The sequence below is a fragment of the Kogia breviceps genome, chromosome 8 (genome assembly GCF_026419965.1).
Source record: "Kogia breviceps isolate mKogBre1 chromosome 8, mKogBre1 haplotype 1, whole genome shotgun sequence".
Classification (NCBI taxonomy): domain Eukaryota; kingdom Metazoa; phylum Chordata; class Mammalia; order Artiodactyla; family Physeteridae; genus Kogia; species Kogia breviceps.
This window is the reverse complement of record NC_081317.1, coordinates 81372125-81395851: the sequence shown is the minus strand read 5'-3', so window position 1 is coordinate 81395851 and position 23727 is coordinate 81372125. Positions and strand designations below refer to the sequence as shown.

General features: G+C 41.8%; 1 protein-coding gene across 1 annotated transcript in view; it reads right to left on the bottom strand.

The window, feature by feature from the left end:
- PCSK5 (proprotein convertase subtilisin/kexin type 5) overlaps nt 1-23727 on the bottom strand; it is a 464407-nt gene that overhangs the window by 76110 nt on the left and 364570 nt on the right. Inside the window, exons 22-24 of the mRNA XM_059071200.2 lie at nt 18380-18516; nt 11612-11818; nt 11205-11273 (exon numbers count right to left, since the gene is read on the bottom strand). Coding sequence (XP_058927183.1) covers nt 11205-11273; nt 11612-11818; nt 18380-18516 — 413 coding nt within the window. The remainder of the gene's footprint in view (nt 1-11204; nt 11274-11611; nt 11819-18379; nt 18517-23727) is intronic.

The window sequence follows — 23727 nt, the reverse complement described above, 5'->3', positions numbered from 1 at the left end:
CAGGATACTTTGGGAAACTCCATCAGTTGAAAAAATATAACCGCTTCTTCAGAAGAGTTTTTTTGAGAGAAGGAGAAAGTCAGACACTGCCAAGGTAGATAGTGGGCAATTATCTTGGGTAAGATTCAGAGCGGTAGAAGAGAGAAATCAGTGACACAGACTGGGCGCACGTTTGGGGCTATTTCACGTGCAAACATATGAGGTGAGACCTCAGCATTTACCAGTAACAGTGTTAGTCATTATCACGTGCGAATGTCTTTAGGATGTTCACAATTCGTTTCTTTCCCTTTTGCGGGCACGTGGCAAGGTTGCATCTCCCCAGTCTGCAGTCTCAGGCAGAACCATATGATTTGCTTTGGCCAAAAAATATGTGAGCAGGAGTTACAAGTGTCAGTCCTGGGGGAACCTTTAAAAGCCAGTGTACTTTGCTTCTGCCACGACAAGGTAATTAATGGCCGCTCCATCCTGGGTCCTGGACTGAGGACCATGTAGAGCAGAGTTCTCAGCTGACCCATGACGGAGATGTAGCACAAGTGAAAAATAAACCTTTGTTGTCTTAAGTTCTTGAGATTTGGGGATAATCCGTTATCATAGCACAACCTTGCCCTCATAGTGCATACTTGGGACAAACAGCTTCAAAGCCAACTACTTCCTCGGTGAAAAAAGTAAACAAAGTTATGCATAGGGTTGCTTGAAACTGACAGCTTAATTCCTCTGTCACTTCTCATATGCTTAAAATTGATCAAGTTTCAACACTTCTTTAATCCTCAGTTTCTCCAGCTGTAAAAATCACTGGATTATAGATGTGAAAATATACCATCTATGTAAGTGCTTAGCACAGTGCCTCGTGAATATGATGCTCAATAAATATTAGGTTACACAGTCCTGTTATTTGTGGAATAATAATGGGAAAGCAGAAAGCACGAAAGTATGCAATAAATATTTGCTAAGTCAATTAATCAAGAAAGCCAGGGGCTTCCCTGGTGGCGCAGTGGTTGAGAATCCGCCTGCCGATGCAGGAGACACGAGTTCGTGCCCCGGTCCGGGAAGATCCCACATGCCGCGGAGCGGCTGGGCCCGTGAGCCATGGCCGCTGAGCCTGCGCGTCCGGAGCCTGTGCCTCGCAACGGGAGAGGCCACAACAGTGAGAGGCCCGCATATCACAAAAAAAAAAAAAAAAAAAGAAAGCCAGGATGCATAAGGAACCATGAAAGTGCAAAACTTCTGCAAATCCTTACAACTGTGGGTTCTCTTTCCTTAAGGTTTCTTTTCTTCTAACCCACCACCTTTGAAATGAGATATCACTCAGAAAATGAGGGGAGAGGGAGGCTCTAATAAATGAAAAATATGTTTTTGTTTTCAAGATAGCACTGTCCCCACTGTCTAATAGAGCTTGCTCATTTCTCTTTCCTTCAGCAAACTGGGGACAGTGCATTTAGATTCCAATCCTTCCTCCGAACATGGCTTGTGTTTGGCCTTTTAAGGAAAAGAGTCATCTCGAACTGCCCTTCCTCATCTGTCCATGGAAATGATGGGAGCGAGTCACCTGGGTCATGCCCTAAGGTTGGCTGGACAGTGGGTAATGCAATCAGTCACTGCAAGGTCCTTTATGAATGCTGAGTTTCATTTTTACAATCAGCAACTTCTTTCGAATTTAAAGGAGACACCAGGCTAGTATACATTTTACTCTGCAATGCCTTTGATTTGGAAGGCACCAAAACTGTTTGACACTGTTCTTGTTCCCCCAGAAATTTTATGGAAAAGGTCCAAAGGAAGATCTACAGTAAAAGTAAAATAGTGATCTGTGACTACCATATTTCATTTGAAAAACCCTGTATGTCTGCTCCATCGGAAAACTAAACAATGAAATTCATGTCTCACATGTCCTGATATTGTTTCCTCTATGACTGAGGTCTCACTCCTTAATAGAAAATAGAGTAGCCGAAGGAAGTGACGTTGGTTCTCTAATTCCTGGATCTGAAGCTTGACTCTAACATGGGTCCAGGTGGAGAGAGCTCACTTCATATTCATAAGGAGAAGAGAGGGGTGTCTCTTGCCAATCATACCCTTATGATGGAACCCACTTTCCAGAAAGTAAAAGAGCTCCTGTGAAAGTGAATGAAACTGAAGGCAGGTAAAGTGGCAGAGAGGAATCCAGGGCTAAATGACAATGAGCCCACCTTCTCTTAGTCCTTCAGCTGCAAGGATTCTCCTATCTGCTCTGCTCCATCTTAGAACATTCCAGATGCAGGTCCTAAAGGCTGACAATTTCAGGTGAGCTGTGACCCCAAGTCAATTGGCATGACTGTTATGAACACTTTCACTGTTTGGTAAATTTAGTTATGGCATCTGGGCTTACAGTTGTAGCTAAACAAAGTATAATAGCTATTGTGTGTAGAACTGAGGAAAGGGGCAGATAAAAATTTTTCTTTTATCTTTTTATTATTCCATAAAGTATAATAATCTTTTCTGTAGAATCAGAAAGGAAGAACATTAGGTGGTATATGGATAGAATGGTTGTAAAACACATGGGTTTTGATCTTGAGCTATCTAGAATCAAGTCCTAGTCCTAATGGTTACCAGCTCTGTTATCTTATGTAAGTTGCGTAACTGTTTTGAGCTGAATTTCTTCATCTGAAAAATGAGAACAATAATTACATTTACTTCTTAGAGTTAAGTGAGGTAATACACATATAGAACATGAGTAAGTGTTCAATAAATGCTGGCAATTAGATTACTGTTACGGTTTTACTATGTAGAGATAGGAAAGGGGGGCACTGATAATGTTATACTTTACTTTTTAAATCAGACTTATTGAAATATAATTTTCATAGTGTAACATTTGCCCTTCTTAGGTGTACAGGTCTATGAATTTTGACAAATAAACATGCAGTCATGTAATCACCCCTGACAATCAAGATACAGGACACTTCCAACACCCCAAATAGTTCCCTCATGCCCTTGATGATAATGATGATGAGATTATTATTAACTGAGCTCCATAATGTACTCAGATTTTCCTAGTTTTTACCTTTTGTCTTTTTTTCTGACCCAGGATCCCACCTAGCTTACCATATTACATTTAGCAGTCAGGTTTCCTTAGGTTCCCCTTGACTATGACAGTTTCTCAGACTTTACTTTTTTGACAACCTTAACAGTGTTGAGGAGTACTAATCAGGTATTTTATGAAATAGGCCTCTACTGAGATGTTTTTCTGATGATGTTTTTCTCATGATTAGACTGGGGTTATGGGTTTGGGGGTGGAAGACTGCAGAGGCAAAATGGCATTCTGCTCCCTTTACATCAAGGGTACCTGCCCATTAATCTGATATACCGGGCTTCCCTGTAGCGCAGTGGTTAAGAATCCGCCTGCCAATGCAAGGGACACTGGTTCAATCCCAGGTCTGGGAAAATCCCACATGCCATGGAGCAACTAAGCCCATGTGCCACAACTACTGAGCCTGCGTGCCACAACTACTGAAGCCCGTGCGCCTAGAGCCCATGCTCCGCAACAAGAGAAGCCACCGCAATGAGAAGCGTGCGCACCACAACGAAGGGTAGCTCCCGCTCTCCACAACTAGAGAAAGCCCCCTTGAAGCAACGAAGACCCAACACAGCCAAAAATAAATAAATTTATTTTTAAAATATCTGATATAGCACTGCTGACGTTGACCTTGATCACTTGGATGAGGTAGTGCTTATCAGATTTCTCCACTGTGAGGCTCTTCCCCTTCCTCCCTTTCATACTGTCCTCTTGGAAGGAAGTCATTACGTGCAACCTACACTTAAGGAGTAGGGAGCTATGCTCACTTCCTGGAAGGAGGAGTGCTAGATAAGTTATTTTCAATGTTTTGCACCGAAGATTTGTCTCCTCTCCCCCGTTTACTTATTTACTCAAGAATTTATTTATTTTTATCTTATGAACTCATAGGTTCTTATATTATACTTTGGGTTATAAGCTAATACTATTTTATTTATATTATTGCTCAAATTGTTCCTGTTTTGGCATTGGGAGCTCTTTCAGTTATATCCTATGTCCCTTTGCTGTACCCCCATCATTGTGGGGTTTTTTCCTTTGAGCGCTCTCTTGCTTTCTGTCACTACACATGCTACAGCTCATCTGGTATATTTCCTGCCCCAGTCCTAGAATCAGCCAATTTTCCAAGGAGCCTTGGTATCTTTTATTGGAGGATAGTGTTAAGAATCTAGATCTGGGCACTAGGTGTGGTTATTGCTACTGGGATGTTGCTTCTAGGCCCTCTCAGCGGACCCAGCATGAAGTGCTTTTCTCTCTCCAATTTAAAAAGTTTTTTTCAAATCTACAGAAAACCTGAAATAGCACAGTGAACAACTTTATATGCTTTACCTCAATCCTTTTATTCCTCTGAACCATTTGAAAATAAGTTGTGGACATCATGACATTTCATCCCTAAACTCCCCAGCCATGACAATCAAAAATGTCTCAAAACATTGACAAATGTCCCCTGGAGTCACAGTCACCTCCAGTTGGAAATCATTGGTCTAGACACTTCTGTCGAGGTTCCTAGGTGATATTGTTAATATATCACATCAGGAAACACATGATGTTATGTTGTATGGAACTAATGATGGTAATGTTAAGTGTAATAACTTGGTTAGGTTGGTAAGCAGCAAATCCCTCCATCTTAGTTAACTAGTAATTATGGAAGTACTTTGAGTCTGTGTGATTATTGTGTTCCTGAACAATTTTCCACCTAAAGATTTTAGCATCCACTCATAGTTCTCCCTTGAATCAATACACTAGGGGATGTAAAATGATGAGACTCTAATTATTCCCTTGCATATATAACAGGTGAAATCTTACTGTAAAGAGCTTTCTCCCTTATTCTATTTTCCCATCACTTCCTTCCTCTCTTCTTTAAATATCATCCTTGATGCATAGATTATTTTTATTAATTGAATTGTAATCTTTATCATCTTTTTTTTTTGATGCTCAAATTGTCTCAGATTGGCCAGTGGGAGCCCATTCATACTAATTACTGTGTCATTTGTTATGAATATGTAACCCACTTACCTTACATTGTTCAAATCAAAACTATGTAAAAAGGTATACCTAGAGAAGGCTCGCTCCCATTCCTTTTACACTTTTCTCTGTAGGTAAGCATTTTCATTAGTTTCTGATGTATCTTTTCTGTGTTTCTTATTTAAAAATAAGTAAAAAATGTATATGTGTGTGTGTGTGTGTGTGTGTGTGTATATATATATATATATATATACACACACACATATACACATATGTTTTATTTCACCATCTATTCTTACCAAAAAGGTAGCATACTATGTACATTTTTTGGCACCTTGCCGTCTACTTAACAGTGTACCATAAAACCACCATCAGTTCATATAGACCTTTGCTCTTTTATGGCTGCATAGTACTCCATTATGTATGTGTCCTTCAGTTGATCCAATGAGTTTCTTCCACGAGAAGGCATTTAGGCTGTTTAAAATAGTTTACACAACAAATAATGCCACAATGAATAACATTGTGAATATGCTGTTTTGAGTTTGTGGGTGCATATCCTCAGGATAAATTCCTAGAAGGGGTGTTACGGGGTCAAAGCATAGATGCGCATGCGATTGTGTTGTATATTGCCAACTTTCCTTCAACAGTGGTCGTAACATTTTGTCTTCCATCAGTTACGGTTAAGAGGGCTTTCTTACAGCCTTGCCTGTACAGTGTTCTGTAAGCTTTTGAAATATTGCCAGTCTAATAGGTGAGACATGGTATGCTACGGTTGTTTTAATTTCCCATATAACGAACAAAGTTAAGCATCTTTTCTTATGCATAGGGTTATTTGTTTCATGTGATTTTTTTAAAATTCTTTTTAAAAAAATTATTTATTTTTGGCTGCATTGGGTCTTCATTGCTGCGTGCGGGCTTTCTCTAGTTGAGGCGAGCGGGGGCTACTCTTCGTTGTGGCATGCGGGCTTCTCATTGCAGTGGCTTCTCTTGTTGCAGAGCACGGGCTCTAGATGTGAGGGCTTTAGTAGTTGTGGCTCTAGAGCGCAGGCTCAGTAGTTGTGGTGCATGGGCTTAGTTGCTCCGCGGCATGTGGAATCTTCCCGGACCAGGGCTTGAACCCGTGTTCCCTGCATTGGCAGGCAGATTCTTAACCACTGTGCCGCCAGGGAAGTCCGTTTCATGTGATTTAAAAAACCTATCTCTTTCTTCATAATTTCCTGGCTCTTACCTTAGATCAGGCTCCTGTTACTTCATATCCAGAATTCTGAAATAGTCATCTAGCTGGTTTCTCTGCCTGCAACCTCACTCCCTTTGAACTACCCTCAACACAGTTACTGGAGTTACAAAATTAATCTTTTTAAAACACCTCTTCAAAAAACTCTTTTTTTTTCGATAAGAACCTTCAGTTAGTCCCTTTTAGGCACAAACTCATGAGTCCAGAATTCAAGTTATGATTTTCAATCACTTCTCTAAAGTGATTGCCTATTCCCTCGTATTTGCAGTATTATATTCCTTCTGCAAAATTAGTGTCTTAAAATCCATGGCATAGGGCTTCCCTGGTGGCGCAGTGGTTCAGAGTCCGCCTGCCGATGCAGGGAACGCGGGTTCGTGCCCCGGTCCGGGAAGATCCCACGTGCCGCGGAGCAGCTAAGCCCGTGAGCCATGGCCGCTGAGCCTGTGCGTCCGGGCGTCCGGAGCCTGTGCTCCGCAACGGGAGAGGCCACAACAGTGAGAGGCCCGCGTACCACAAAAAAAAAAAAAAAAAAATCCATGGCATAAATCCTTCCTTCCAAACCTTTTTTTCTGCAATTGTCCAGGTCAAAAGCCCCTCCATAGTGCAGCCCTGCTCTCTTATCTGTCTAAATTCCATGGAAACTCTAAGGCTCATCTCAAGTCCCATTTTCTTGGAAGCCTTCCTTAATCACTTCAGTGCCCAGGGCTTCCTCCCTTTGCTAAATTCACTTGGTACATATATTTATCCCCTTAACTGTCACTTAATTATTAATTTGTATTCATTTTTTTAACATCTCTATTGGAATATAATTGCTTTACAATGGTGTGTTAGTTTCTGCTTCATAACAAAGTGAATCAGTTATACATATACATATGTCCCCATATCTCTTCCCTCTTGGCGTCTCCCTCCCTCCCACCCTCCCTATCCCACCCCTCTAGGTGGTCACAAAGCACAGAGCTGATCTCCCTGTGCTATGTGGCTGTTTCCCACTAGCTATCTATTTTATGTTTGGTAGTGTATATATGTCCATACCACTCTCTCACTTTGTCCCAGCTTACCCTTCTGCCTCCCTGGGTCCTCAAGTCCATTCGCTAGTAGGACTGTGTATTTATTCCCATCTTGCCCCTAGGTTCTTCATGACCATTTTTTTTTTTTTTTTTTTTTTTTTAGATTCCATATATATGTGTTAGCATACGGTATTTGTTTTTCTCTTTCTGACTTACTTCACTCTGTATGACAGACTCTAGGTCCATCCAACTCACTACAAATAACAATTTCGTTTCTTTTTATGGTTGAGTAATATTCCATTGTATATATGTGCCACATCTTCTTTATTCATTCATCTGTTGATGGACACTTAGGTTGCTTCCATGTCCTGGCTATTGTAAATAGTGCTGCAATGAACATTTTGGTACATGACTCTTTTGGAATTATGGTTTTCTCAGGGTATATGCCCAGTAGTGGGATTGCCGGGTCGTATGGTAATTCTATTTTTAGTTTTTTAAAGAACCTCCATACTGTTCTCCATAGTGGCTGTATCAATTTACATTCCCACCAACAGTGCAAGAGGGTTCCCTTTTCTCCACACCCTCTCCAGCATTTATTGTTTGTAGATTTTTTTGATGATGGCCATTCTGACCGGTGTGGCACTTAATTTAAATGGCTCTTTTTTTTCTTTCAGTTACTTAAAAATTTTCAAATTTGTGTATATTTTCCCCCAAGAGTAGGGACTATTGCTGTTTTAGTAAGTACGCAAATATGAATCAGTTTTTATCACCCATTTCTGAGCCAAGATAAAGGCACATTAATCTCTCTATTTTATCGATATGGTAAGGAAGTAAAGAGATCTTACGCAATTTGATTAAAATCAATCGTTAAGTCAAGTCAATGCTGACGTAAGTATGGGTCCCAAATCTTAGGTTATAGTCAAGTGTTAAGTGTAAAAATGATTCTATTTGTTTATCCTCTCAATTAATGAAGAAGTGTAATTTAGAACACTTAGATTTATCTTAGTTGAAATTTCCATTTAAGATATTGGTTACAAAGACAAAGAATTTGGCATCAAATCCTCTTAGAATAAAATGATATTATGTAAAATGCTATCCATTTGTTTTCAGCCTGATAAAAGGCCCATAGACACAGTCTGACTAGAGAAAACGTTATCTAAATCCATGTGTATCCTGAGCCAGGCATCTCTGCTTTGAATTTGGGCAACTCCCAAATTCAATTCAACAAACGTTTGCACTTTTTTTTTTTGCGGTACGCGGGCCTCTCACTGTTGTGGCCTCTCCCGCTGTGGAGCACAGGCTCCGGACGCGCAGGCTCAGCGGCCACGGCTCACGGGCCCAGCCGCTCCGCGGCATGTGGGATCCTCCCGGACCAGGGCACGAACCCGCGTCCCCTGCATCGGCAGGCGGACTCTCAACCCCTGTGCCACCAGGGAAGCCCTGTTTACACATTTATTTTGCTTTTATTATACCCTAGACATGCTGCTGGTTCTTGTGGGAGCAGTGTATATGTCACAGAGTTTGTTCTGAAGTAGTTTACTCTCTAGGCAGAAAGGTGTGTACACACCAAATATTACACAAATCAGCAGTAAAAAGTATTATCATTGGCTTACAAACCAGGGGAAACAAGAAAAAAAGAGTTAATTCTATTGGAAAGATTAACAAAAGCTTCAGAGTTAAGATGATAATTGATTTCAGCTAAGGCAATACAAAAATAAACAAGGTTCAACATATAGAGAGTTAATAAATTAAGAGAAATTTTCAAATTTCAAATTAGAAATTAGCAGAATGTTCTATGTCACCCTCTCCTGCAATCCTACTACACTGTATACATCTCTCTACTCTGGCAGCTTGACTTGTAAAAGATTTGGTTCCCGGTGTGTCACTTATGGCAGCCAGAAAGGGCCTCACAGCAGAATCACAGTCATATCACCTTTGAATTCCCACTGCCAAGGCCAACACTGTGCACATAGTAGACAACTGAAGTCTCTTAAAGGAGGGAATGAAGTATTTTAATAGCACTTTGTAAAGTGAATCAAACTTTCTAATTTATCTCTTCTTTTGAAAACTGATTCTTTTGGATTTTGAGTCCCCAGATTGCTGGGGTCCGCTATGGAATTCATCATCCAGGGGAGACATCTCAGTCTCATCTTTAGCTGAGTCAGCTAAAAGAAGGGTGGGTACAATACAGGTCATGGTTGTTACTGTTCCCACCCCCGTGCCAAGATTCTCACTGATCCTAAATGAGTCCACACACATTCATCCACCTCTTTAAACCTGAGAGCCAAAATCATAGGTTTGAGATTTTACAGACAGAAGGACACATACACACACACATACATACACACCCCACCCGCTCCATGATGCATAAAGATGTCACCATGGACACATAACACACGACAGCAAAGGTATAAAAAGAGACCACAAAATTTAGCAGGGAAAATGGGCAAACCAATGGGCAAATATGGTCTGAAATTGACAAAAAAGTAAAATCAAGGTAGTCAAAAACATTTATCATTGCTCCCTGCAAGAAAGACTACATCCCATCTCCTCACAAGAAACACTGGAATTTACTCATCTTTTAGATTTTAATACTTTTATTACTTAGTTTAGATCTATTTTTGCTTCCCAGAAAATTAGTATTTTATCCTTAAATCTCTGACTCTAAGTGCTACCCCCTTCTTAAGTGGGACTTATTATTATATTTTATTTTCCAGTAATATATGCTCCATTGTATAGTGGAAGGTCATGGGGGAATGGTATTCCAGTTCCTCAAAACTCTGTTTTGTAGTTACATATATTATAGATAATACGTCTTTCCACTGAAGGCAGACAGAGATGGTGGTGGCCATCAGATAAATTATAACTCATGTATAATATTTAAGAATTAAGGGAATCTATTAGGTAAGGCCAATGAAAAGTCTACTTAATCCTGGCACAGTCTAACCCTCTGCAACTTCATGAGTGCTTTATGAAGCATGGACTTCACTGGCAACTTGTTAGAAATGCAAAGTCTTAGGCCCCACTCTAGACCCCTGAATCAGAACCTGCATTTTAACAAATCCCCCTTGTGATGTGTGTGCACATTGAAGTTTTAGAAGCATCAGTCAACCAGTCACAGGGTTTCATGGAAACTCTATGAAGAGAGATTATCCCATCCATCTTTAATTTAGGTTGGGTTTCCTTTCAAAGATCCATAAAACCAAGTGCCAATTATCTCCATATCATGCCTAAATTTACATTAAGATACATTCTTGGGGTTTGGTGGCCTGCCGATTTTTTAATTTTACGTCCAATCCAATGGTGCTGTGTGATACACACTGTTCTGCAGGAGAACCAGGCATGCATGGGGAGAAAGGAGAAGGCAATAATTTGAACTAGAGAATTATATGGAAGACTGGCAAGTGCTTTTCATTGTATGATGGGGATTTAAAACTCTACTGACTCCATGTTGCTTTCCTCTCAAAAGATTGTCTTGGGCTCCAAGCAGTAGAATCATTTTTGCAAAGGAAAATACCCAAACTTCTGAAAAGCTTTTGTGTTTCGTATATGGAGTGAGTTAGAGTAATTATGTATTTCTTTGCTTGAGTTTATTTCTCTCCCACCATTACTCATTTCAAAATTGTCACCTTGAGAGGCTAAGCAGAGGCCGAGTCCCAGGCACCCTGAAATGTGGTTGCTGTAGGTATCACCTGCCAACTAGCTAACAACCAGAGGAAAAGATACCTGTCTTTTCCTAAACTTGAGTTTTGTGAAGACTAGTGACCTATTCATTGCCTCAAAAGGGAGCATCTCTCACTGTGACCCTGTTTGGGTGGAAGTGAGCCTACTTAATGGATACTGATGGTGACAGTGATGATGGCAACGATGACAAGAGTCCCTGTTGAAGGAATAACAGGATGCGGATGTGTAAAGAAGGACACAGTTATTTCAACTCTAAGGAAAAAGGGAGATGACGTACCTAAACTGCATCCCAGACACCCTTCTTCACAAGGCATGCATTCTTCGTAGTCTGGGTCTTGGACTTCACCTATACAATAAGAGGAGTAAAAAGCACAATTTCATTTTCATTGAATGGAGACGCATTAGTTGCTATAAAAATATGTTGGCGTGTAGCTTATTTTCAAGCAAATCATAGAGCAATTATGAAGCCCACAACCATGATTGAGGATATATGTGTCACCCACATTTTATCTCCTTCTATTAATTTAATAGATTAGATTAGTTTGATTGAGTACAAATAGCACAAAGTTGGACTGTACGCCATGCAAATATTTTTGAAATCAAGTTGGTAGGTTTTATTTATTAAAGAAGTAAGTTCAGTTTCTGGGAACGTAGTTGGGTATATAAGTGATGAAGCAGCCTTACCTTGTCCACACTCTAACTTCCGGCAGGTGCGGTTGGAGGGCACCAGGAAGTAGCCACGCCCGCATCGTGTGCAGACGTGTGCGCTGTGGCAAAGCTCACAGTTGTCCGGGCAAGGCTGGCAGGTGCGGCCCTTGTCAGGGTAGTGGCCTGTGGGACAGCTCTCCAGGCACTCTCCCCAGTATAGGAACCGCTCTTGGCCATGCTTATCTAAACAGATAGAAATGAGCAAAATTAAAAGAAGGAAAATGTACAAAATTAACCATGAAGGTAATATAACTGAAGTCATTTTATCGAAAAGATATGACCAACTGCTTTTGCTCCCGGTAGACCAGAAAGATAAGAATGGTTGAATAGAAAATGCAGTATCCTTGAACTTGTGGTTGAAAAGACTTCCTTGGGCTCCTTTTGGTGTCTGTAGAAGCTCACAGAATTGGGGACTATAGAGATCCCATGAGAATAAACAAATGCTTGATGATAGATGCATTTCTATGATAGTGCAATGTTTTAGAATGATTTTGAATTCTGTTATCAAGATCACACACTTGTGTTAACTGTATAAGGACTGACTTTTTGCACAGCTACCAATTCCTGTATTGACAGCCTATTGAAGCACTCAACCAAACATGCCTCTTTGACTCCTTTATAAGAATTCCTGGAAGTTCTGAGCGGCTGTTAACATTGGACTCTACAAGGAAAGAATCAGCAGTGCTCCCAGTATGAGACTGTGGGAATCTGCTCCTGCAGAAGACCCGATGTTGCCCCTGGAGGGAATGGAAAATTCTAATCAAGTCCAAACTATCATAATCAATGCAAAAGGATTCTAATCAGTTCTAATCATACACTTAAACACACAAGATTAATGTAGATGCACCTAGAGGCCTCTTACCTCCCACCCCCTGGAGTTTTGCTTGTGCTAAGTGTGCCCAGGGTATCCATCTTCTCTGAATCAGGTCTCCCACATGCCCCTGGCTCTGAAAATATCTGCATCACCTAGAATAACTGGGTCTAGAGCTTACTCATAATGAGATCTACCACATGAAGACCCAGAACCATTGACCTTCAAGATGCAAGGCTGTTGGGACTTCCCTGGTAGTCCAGTGGTAAAGAGTCTGCCTGCCAATGCAGGGGACATAGGTTCGATCCCTGGTCAGGGAACTAAGGTCCCACATGCCGCGGGGCAACTAAGCCCATGTGCCAGAACTACTGAGCTTGCACGCCTCAACTAGAGAGCCTGCGTGCTGCAAACTACAGAGCCCATGTGCTCTGAAACCCATGCACCACAACTACAGAGCCCACACACCCTGGAGCCCTCATGCCACAACTAAAGAAGAGAAAACCTGCAGGCCACAACTAGAGAGAAGCCCGTACACCCCAACGAAGAGCCTATGTGCCACAACTAAGACCCAATGCAACCAAAAATAAATAAAATTAAAAAATAATAAATAAATCATTTAAAAAAAAAATCGCAAGGCTGCTGAATTTGTAAAGATAACACTAACCCCATGTTACAAGTGCAAAATCCGAAAGTCAGTATAATATTGAATATTAGATTGAACCACATGAAATTGCCCACATTCGACAGTTTTTTACCTGTAAACTAGGCACTTTCAAAGGTTTTAACCTAATGTTCTTATTTGATTAAAGCCCTATTTCAAATACAATTTAAAAATCACACCCTTGGATTATGGACTCTGAAGCTCCCATTTTTTCTGATGGTGATTTCATGCCAGAAGTCTGCTGGTCCCCATGGGACAAAGAAAATAAAGAGAGTGTCCAAAGAGGTGGTAGGAAAAAAAGTGCTTGCAGTCTCCAAGTTAGACCTGGAAGAACATTCTCCTCTAAGGGAAGGAGAGTGTTTGGGAGAATGTAATGTGCATTTGGTGATTCTACAGCTATAGATCAAGGTTGTGGAGCCCAAAACCCCAATCTGGTGGGACCTCAAATCTAAAAGGTCCACTAAAAGGTCAACTCTCCAAGTTTGTTCTTCTCATTTCTACCATGACTCATTGAGAAAAGATTCTGTTTTACAAAGTGCCAACCTTCTCACATGTAGGTAGGAAGATGTGAGGGAGAGCAGTGAAAAATCCACCCTCTCCTCCATCCAGCTGTTGCTATACATTCCCTACACCTTCACATGATGTCAACTCAAGATCTGGAGGCTTAAGGGCAGCTTGGCATATGGTGAGTTCTAAATTTATATTTGTTGAATGACTGAATGAATGAGTGAGTGAATTCATATTTGTCAACATTCCTATTTTTCCAACATATCCAACTGGATCAACAATCTTTTTTAAAAAAATTCATTTATTTAAATTTATTTATTTTTGGCTGCATTGGGTCTTTGCTGCTGCGTGCAGGCTTTCTCTAGTTGCAGCGAGTGGGGGCTACTCTTCATTGCAGTGCGCAGGCTTCTCATTGCAGTGGCTTCTCTTGTTGCGGAGCATGGGCTCTAGACGCATGGGCTTCAGTAGTTTTGGCACATGGGCTTCAGTAGTTGTGGCATGTGGGCTTCAGTAGTTGTGGCTCACGGGCTCTAGAGCACAGGCTCAGTAGTTGTGGCACATGGGCTTTGTTGCTCCATGGCATGTGGGATCTTCCCAGACCTGGAATCGAACCAGTGTCCCCCGCATTGGAAGGTGGATTCTTAACCACTGCACCACCAGGGAAGTCCCTGGATCAACAATCTTAAAAATGAATGATGATGGGTTCAGATATTAGAGGAAATGTTCTCCAATTCCATTTTATTTATTTATTTATTTGGTTGCACCAGGTCTTAGTTGCGGCTTGCCAGCTCCTTAGTTGCAGCACGGGGCCTCCTTAGTTGTGGCATGCGAACTCTTAGTTGCAGATGCATGTGGGATCTAGTTCCCTGGGCAGGGATCAAGCCCAGGCCCCCTGCATGGGGAGTGTGGAGTTTTAACTACTGTGCCACCAGGGAAGTCCCTCCAATTCAATTTTTATTGTTCAGATATGGCTTTGCTATTTGGACCCCTGTGGGTATTATAACTTGGGTTTAAAGGACAGAGATTTAAAGGGTCTTGTTGTTTAAAATACATGGACCATGCAAAAGGAAGTCACTTACGTGCCTTAACAATGGCCAGCTTTCCCCACGTGATTGGTTCAGGGTTATGCCGAGATTTGATATTTCTACTAGCTTGATAGCATGGAAGCTCACTTAGCTTTGGATGATTATTTGGACACCTCAGTGATTCAAATATCAGGCATAAATTTTTGGCTACTTGCGCAGAGTCTCAGAATTTAAGTTCATTTAATGATATGGGGGGAGAGCCTAGTTCTTGTAGTAGAAGTGCTGATATTTTTGTTATGTGACAAAACCGTTCATGCGGTAATAGGAGACAAGAGTTAAAAATCAAGGAACTCCAAAAGAGGTTCAGATTGGCTTTCATTTATACTGAAGAGTAATTAATTGTTTCCAGAGTATTTCTTGGCAACCGATTTTGTTAGAAGAGAAGGTAGACCAACGTGAAGGCATTGGATGTCTGCTGGAGGAGAGGAAGGTTGAGGGTTGAAAGGCAGGAAGGGAACAGGATTACTGGAAAGGATGAAAGAAAGCCTGAGGGACTCTGAAAATAAACTTTATGAAGTTTACTCCAACATTTTGCTTACTGAAGCTGTTGTATGATTGGTAGAATTTAGCTTTGGGCTCAGTTTGGTAGAGGATAAACCTGGAAGAGAGCTTAGAGTGAATTTTCACCAATAGAGCTGGAGATCTGCCTTTCCAAAAGGATTCAGACCTAACATTAACAAAGTTACAATTAAGCAAGGGGTGAAATTTCTACAAAGAGATGGGACAGGCTTATGTGTGTAGGTGGGACTCCCTAGCCAAAGGAATTTCAGCCTTTGAATAAAGCTTATTGATATAGAACTGCATCCATCCCATCATCTATCTTCTGCAGCACTGCCTCATGGATTAGCTGCACTAATATGTGTACTTGGGATACTACAGTCTTAACAGGCAGAAAAGCCTGCTAATCAGAACCCTCTCAACCTTTCCCTCTTCAGGAAGCCTCCTGTTCTCGCTACAGCTGAAAGTAGTGACCTGTAGCATGTTTGCTACCATTCATTCAGTCTTTATCTAATATCTTCTTGTTTTATAATACATGAGGGCAAACCCCTCTGTTATATTGTAAAACTCCTTGAAAGTGAGTATCATGCTATTACTTACTGCATCTTCCGTGGTACCTATGTAGAGTAACTTATACGTGGGAGGGGCACAATACATTTTTAAAAATTATTGATGTATAGTTGATTTAAATATTGTGTTTATCGCATGTGCTTAACAGCTCCGCAATCCACAAAGACTTTTCTGATGAGATCAGTGGTGATATTAACAAATGTAAAAAAAAAAATAGTTGTGCTTTTTTTGTGCTATATAGAGAAGTAACTCAGTTATACATATATATATGTATATTTCATATTCTTTTCCATTATGGTTCATCACAGGATATTGAATATGGTTCCCTGAGCTATGTAGTAGGACCCTGTTGTTCACCCGTCCCATATAATAGTTTGCATCTGCTAATCCCAAACTCCCAGTCCTTCCCTCCCCTACCTTCTCTCCCCCTTGGCACCACAATACATTTTGTTAAGAGAACAGGTTAAACACAGACTTTGAAATAGAAAACACAGAAGAAATGTCAGGGCATTTTACATGTGGATTGGTCCAAGTAGCCATAGGATGCTTAGAACGTTTTAGATACTTGTTTAGTGTTTAAGCTACTCCTTAGTTGTGTATATATATATGAAGATTTAGTGTGTTTTAAATGTGAAAGGGAATTTAGATGCCATCTTGTCCATTCTCCCTGTTTTTACACACATGGAGAGACTTAAAGAGGTGAGGTGATTGGGTTAGTGTCTTCTAGGTTATTAGTGACAAAGCAGAGACTAGAATCCAGGTTTTCTGATCGATATTGTTTCTACTGAACCATACATTCATCCATTTATTTTTTTTTTTATTTTTTATTTTTTTTTTTTTTTTGCGGTATGCGGGCCTCTCACTGTTGTGGCCTCTCCCATTGCGGAGCACAGGCTCCGGACGCGCAGGCTCAGCGGCCATGGCTCACGGGCTTAGTTGCTCCGCGGCACGTGGGATCTTCCCGGACCAGGGCACGAACCCGTGTCTCCTGCATCGGCAGGCGGATTCTCAACCACTGCGCCACCAGGGAAGCCCCATCCATTTATTTTTTGTGTGCCTTCTATATGCCAGACTCTGTGCCATGCCCAAAATACGACAGAAAACAGGTAGAAACCATTGACTGCTTTTACAGGGCACAGAGTCTGATGGACAAGGTAGATAGCAAGGTGAGGAGGCCTGTGAATGGGAAGTGCTGGGCTCCAAGGGTGCTCACATGAAGGGGTCTTAGCCTAGACAAGAAGGTTACGGCAGCCCTCACTGAGGAAATGACATTGAAATGGAGGCCAAAAGGATGAATAGAAAGAGATCAGGTAGACAGTGGCTGGGGAACATCTCAAGTGAAGTCTGAACACCTAGAGAGACTGAAATGCCCACAGGAGCAAGCAGGTACAAACAGTAACAGTAGTAACAGTAGTGATAATAATTGCTAATATTTACTGAATACTTCCTATGCACCCCACCCCATTCTAAGTGCTTTATTATTTTATCTCATTTCATTTTCATAATAATCCTAAAAGAAAGCAGCCATGATCACCATCTAACAGATGAGAAAGGGAACAGAATAAGCAGGCTAGAGGTAAAATTTGACAGATATACTTTGTTTACATATGAAACACAAAGAAATCATTTTAATTTATACAAAGAAATGTGTTCTTTCTCACTTTTCTGCAAATGCACGATGCTCTTCATTTATTCTTCATTTTTCTTGGTTTTATTACAAGCAAGAACAAAGCTAAATAATTCTCACCTATTAGTAAAAACCATGTAAATGTCATGATGGTGGTAACTGAGAGCCTCAAGATTAGTGAGACAGCTGGGAGGGGTGGGGACTGTGAAATGGAGAGCAGCCCCGATGGTCTCCAGTCAACCATTTGGGGATCATATGGAGCAGTGTCTCCAGATCTTCTAAGTTTTCAAGAGAAACCAAAAACCCACGTTTTTATTTGAAATTTCCCAATTTGGCTCAAATTTTAAAGTGTTCTGTAGGTCAAATAAAAAATGAATTAGTGCTCCATGAAGTCAAAGTGGGGGCCAGCATATGTAGGGAGGCTGGAGAGGAGTCAAGGGTCAAACTACAGAGGACTTGAGAGATCATGGCGTATTATTTAATGACATCAGAAACTTTAGCATTGTTAAGGTTGGGACAGAAAAGGTCATATTTGTGTTTGGAAAAGATTACTCTGTTCCCACAGGGCTCTGACAACTTTTGAGGAGACCCTGACCCAACCTCCATTACGCTATTTCTTCTAAAGACCAGATGTGTCTGCCTTTATTTCCTAGCTTTTCACTTTCATCTCAATGAGTCTTAGCTTTGTCTAGCTCATGTCTGTCATCGTGTTTGCATGCCCTTCCTTTCGTCTTCTCTGGAAAGACATCTCTTAGTTTCTCTCTCATCTCCTCAGGGGCAGCGGGTCTGTGTCTCCAACAATTTGAACTTGTGTCCTGACAACAAGAAGAAACTTCAAGGTTGTACATACTCTTTAATGAACAGACAGCTGTCTAATCTCACCCCCTTGTCCCCAGAGATGAAGCTTTTTAGTCAAACCAAATAATGTCCAGTGGGCGAGCAGGTTTGCAGCAGGAAGAAGAAGCAAGCAACCAGAGTCCCTCACCTACTCCACAGGAGGTGCAGTTGGAGGGCTCATCTCCTTGGCATTCTTGGCAGGTGAAGTGGCATGGATGGCATTGGTTCTTAAATTCAAATTTGCCCGAGGGACAGTTCAAAACGCAGCGACCATCATCAAAAATCCTAGAAGAAAGCAGACTTTTACAATTTGTAAGGGTGACTTTATGGGGGTGGTGTTAAGTACTAGAACATGTGGTGTTTGTGTTTCGCTGCACATTCTTGGTTTCATTGTTACAGAAACAAGGGTGATGCCTGGGACTGATCATCTTAGAACATGGGGAATATCGGTCATATACCCTTCCTCGGCCAAAGATTTGGACCCAGCAGCAGGCATGCCAGGAACTGGCTGGGGATGTAATCTTGATTCTGGTTTCAAACAAATTAACCAGTACCCTGGGGGTTAAACCCACACTGTAGGCTCCAGCCAAACCCGGCCAACACTCACATGGAGGTCTTTGACCTTTCAAGCCACTAAATGGCTTTTTGAATCCAGAGACCTTGGAGTGAATATTCTTTCTTTAGTTATCAGCAGGCCCACACTTTGCAATGGGAATGTCAAGTCCGAGGGCTCCCGAAGAAGCACCATCCTGTAGTTTAGGTGCTACTTATAAACTTGACCTATACATATGGCAAGTAATCAATGAATTCTTATTTTTTTTAACTTCTTTAAATTAATTTTTTTGTTGAAGTATAGTTGATTTACAATGTTGTATTAGTTTCTGCTGTACAGCAAAGTGAGTCAGTTACACATACACACATATCCACTCTTTTTAAAATTCTATTCCTATACAGGTGATTACAGAGTATTGAATAGAGTTCCCTGTGCTATACAGTAGGTTCTTATTAGTTATCTATTCTATATATAGTTGAACTCTGTCATTTTTGCAAGTATTTCCTGATGTATAGGGTACCACAGTCTCTATTTTCTGACCATGTTAGCCATTACCTACAAGGGCACTGCAGATAAGTTAGCATGTGGGCTTCTAAAACCTTTGGTTTTATACACATACTATATATATAATATACCATAATGTCATGGTTAATGTTTTCAAAGTTTTGCTTCTTCTTTCCCTTGAAAGTAATCCCAAGAGCAAACGTGATAAAGTAAATTGTGTCCAAGAATTTTCCTCAGAAGAAAATCCACAATGTCTAAGTGCAAGAGTCAGATGGGTCATGTGAATGGATGAAGTGAGATGGCGAGCTCCACCCCCAGAGTTTCTGTGGGGAGAGAACCGAGATTCTGTATTTTTGACAAGTTCCTAGATGATGTTCATGGTGCTGGTCTAGAGAGCATACTTGGAGAAGTTCTCAGTGATAGTCTGGGTTACTATGGAATTTGCTAAATGATTCCTACCTAAGTAATACAGGTGGTGCCAAACTGGCATCTCAGAGAGCTCCCTTGGAGCAGTAGTTACTCTGTCAGTCGTGAGGGTGTGACGCCTCCAAGGGTGTGATGGTGGCATCCAGATCTGGGAGAACTGAAGGCCTGCAAACAAAGCTAGGTTTTTTCTCTCTCTCTCTCTACCCAATCTGGATGTCACACAGAAGGCCAGCTGTAGGTCTTGAGCAACTCATTCCTGGGGTGGTATTTACTTGTCTAAATCCCTCTGTTTCTATAGCTAGAATCAGCCCTAAATGGAGGATTGGCATTTCAATACCAGGTTTGGAGGAAATTGGGGTGGGGACAAGGCATCTTGAATATGTGTTGCTGCAGTCTTCCATCTCAGTCCCTGAAAGTCTGTGTCATTTGCATCTGTTTGGAAACAGAATGGGATTAAGGCCAAGCATACAAGAAGGACACCTCGTTCTTGGATCCTCAGCCTCTCAGGCTCTGGTCACCATACCCAGCATCACTGGAGTCAACAATCCTTTTGGCCTGCTGCAGAGTGTGGAATCCCAGCCCTCAACAGACAGGCACACACAGCTGGATGTCCATGTCAAAACAGCTCTCCTGCATCATGACCCGTAATGAGAAGACTGTGCTCCAGGCTTTTAGCTGATGGCACTACTGCCAGCTGGGAATATCCTGGTCCCACCCTTGCTCTGGTTTCTCAGCTAGAAGATTTGTCAAGGAATAATTTGGTTGTGGCTAGTTAAAAAAATGGAAACAAAACAAAAACCTCCCTTTAAGAAAAACTATGTAAGAGCTTTCTGAGGTTTTCAAACAAGTCAACTACTCTGTTCTCCACTGAAAAGGAGAATGGGGCATGTTTACTTGTGAAGGTTCATTTTCTTGCTAAGTTAAGTTGAAAAAGAGATGGAAAGTACATCATCATTTTGTTCTTTGTAGGAAGAGATGACAGATTTGTTTGGGGCAATTATTTCTCTTGAGAGAGGTGATCTAATACTGTCAATGGTTGGAACCATTTAAAACTTGGGTGGGTATGGAAGTGAAGCAGATGGTGTAGCACTGCCATGTTTATGTAGGGAAGGGGCTGTCTTTCTTACTTGAGAGCTTATATTAAGAAAGTACCAAGCAAATAAACCACCTCCCTCTGTCTCTACCCTGAAGAAAGCACAGGTGACATACCCAGTTTTTGTAAGAACGTGATTCTTTTTGTGTGTGTGTGTGTGTGTGTGTGTGTGTGTGTGTGGTACACGGGCCTCTCACTGTTGTGGTCTCTCCCGTTGTGGAGCACAGGCTCCGGACGCGCAGGCTCAGCGGCCATGGCTCACGGGCCCAGCCGCTCTGCGGCATGTGGGATCTTCCCAGACCGGGGCGCGAACCCTCATCCCCTGCATCGGCAGGCGGATTCGCAACCACTGCGCCACCAGGGAAGCCCAGAACGTGATTCTTTATAAAGATCAAATGATAAGGACAGCAGTCGTGCTTGAGTGAAGGCACTGAATTACATCATCTCTTGCAACCTCCCCATCCCATTCAAGAACAATTGCTAAGGAATTTGAAGAAAGTCCCATTTCAAGTGACACAGATTTCTACCACCACCACCAATTCTCCCCTAGTGGAGGAGAAGAGATATCTTGTTCTGGGCTTCATGGGGCTGATGAAAATTTTCTTTAAAGTGAACTCAAGCCATCTCTGGGACCACCAATCATTCAGTTTGTGGATTTCTAGGACACTCAGGCAAGCTCATCTCTGCAGAGGAAGCCCTTCTCTCCCCAAGTCACGTACGCTTTTGGCCTTTTCATAAGCTGTGAACCATTCCAGGTCCAACAGGCTCATGGAGAGGAAGAAGGTGGCAAAACCAAGTGCTGAAGAGCTGGGCAGAGGTGAAGTTCTCAACATTGGCACTAAATTTTCCAGAAGCCCCGGGGTGTGTGTGTGCATGTGTGTGTGTGTGTGTGTGTGTGTGTGTGAGAGAGAGAGAGAGAGAGAGAGAGAGAGAGAGAGATGTGAACTGGAACAGAAGAGTTGCAAGTCAGAATTAGCTTGTCCTCTGCGCTGATTGTTGGTTTGGTCTAACTAAAGCCATCACAAGGGCATTTACTGTAATTTCTTGGCACATTAACATTGTAACAGAATGAAATTCCTCAAAGGATCTTTTTTTTTCCTGAATTCTTGAAACAGATCAAATAAAACATTTGAGGGTGGGTCAGAAAACTTTTACATGCATTTAATTAGTTCATAGACTCTGCAGTTCCTTCAGGACTGGGTTGGGAAGTTAGCTCATGCAATGAGGACCACGGCATTACAGAGCTAGACGTGTTAAATAGCGGTGGCAAAGACAATACTTGCTTCCCCCAAGTTTTTAATCATCTTGAAGGAGCTAGATAAACCCAAAGGTTTATAGAAATGTAGAGGGAAAGCTAAAAGACGAAGAGAGAGCTTTACACGTTTCAGTTTCCTTTAAAACAACTTCAGAGTTAAATTATTTTTTCAAATTTTATTATGGAAAAATTTAAACATATATAAAATAAACAAGACATAACAGACCCCCCGCCATGTACTCATCACTCCGCTTCAATAATTGTCAACACATGGCCAATCTTATTTCATCTACATCCCCAGTGATTTACTTCCCTCTCATTGTTTTGAAGAAAACCTCTAAGTTAAAGGTTAACATTCCTTTCCCAGATAAAAACTCTTTTTTTTTTTTGGTACCCGGACCTGTCACTGTTGTGGCCTCTCCCATTGCGGAGCGCAGGCTCAGCGGCCATGGCTCACGGGCCCAGCCGCTCCGCGGCATGTGGGATCTTCCCAGACCGGGGCACGAACCCGTGTCCCCTGCATCGGCAGGCGGATTCTCAACCACTGCGCCACCAGGGAAGCCCAGGGATGACCTTTATTGTGCCAGGACTGGAGATACCCCAAAAGCTTAAGAATAGGAAGAAACTCAGAGTGACCAATAGTTTATTCTGTTTGCCTCACCTTACCCCTTACCCCCACCCCAGATCCATTTTCTGTCATTCTCTGACTGCTATGCCCTGGAAGTGCCCACTAGAGACTGTGTCCCCAAGCTCACTTCCCTCACTTGTAAATGGTGTTCCCCATTGGCGTCCAGGTGTTTCAGACAGGGAAACACCAGCAGGAGATCTGAGGGTGGGGGGAGAGAGAGATTGGGGTATTTATTCCTCTGGAGCCACAACCTGGCTTCCTCCTCACATGATTCTGGAGTGGCTATGTTCCCTCCAGATCCAATTTCTATCAGGCATCCCTTCTTCTATGGCTGCAGGGTTTGCTTCAGGCCTAGGGTGTTAAAGCTCCCCCAGTGTTCTGGTCCCTGAGTGCTTCACCAGCCCTTGACTTTGACCTCCTGAACTACCTATAAAAATCCATGGATTTGCACCTAACTCTGAGCTGGACATAAAGCAGGTGCTCAAGACCTTCCTGAGTAGACCTGATTCCACTCAAGGAAATACTTTGGAAAATACTTAAGGAAAATACGTGGCTGCCCTTTGAGGCCAAATAAGTCAATGACACCATCTTTCAAAATAGTTTCTTTCTCCTCATCTTCTAACCCCTTTCTGGAAAATGCAGATAAGAAAACTCAGCTAGTTCATTGCCATGATGCAATGCCCTTTCTTGGATGTATTTGCAAGTAGCTGACATCAAGGAAGAGAAATGGGGAAAGAAATGGAGCGCTCAGGGAGGTGAGAAGAAAATTGTTCCTGAGAAATAGGATTTCCAGGAGGACACCTGGTTTGAGATCTACACACATGCGTTTTTATCTTCAAAAGCTAAAGAATAGGCTGCTGAAGGCAAACTATTCAAATGGCGCAGGAGGTGTACCTCTGATCTTCTTGTACCAATGAGCTTCGATTTTTTAAAAAATGGCCACTGATGGTAGTTGAATTTTTTTCTCACTTCTGGTGAGCCTGGGACAATCCTGACTTCCACAATGTACACTGGATGATGGTAGCTGCCTTATTAAA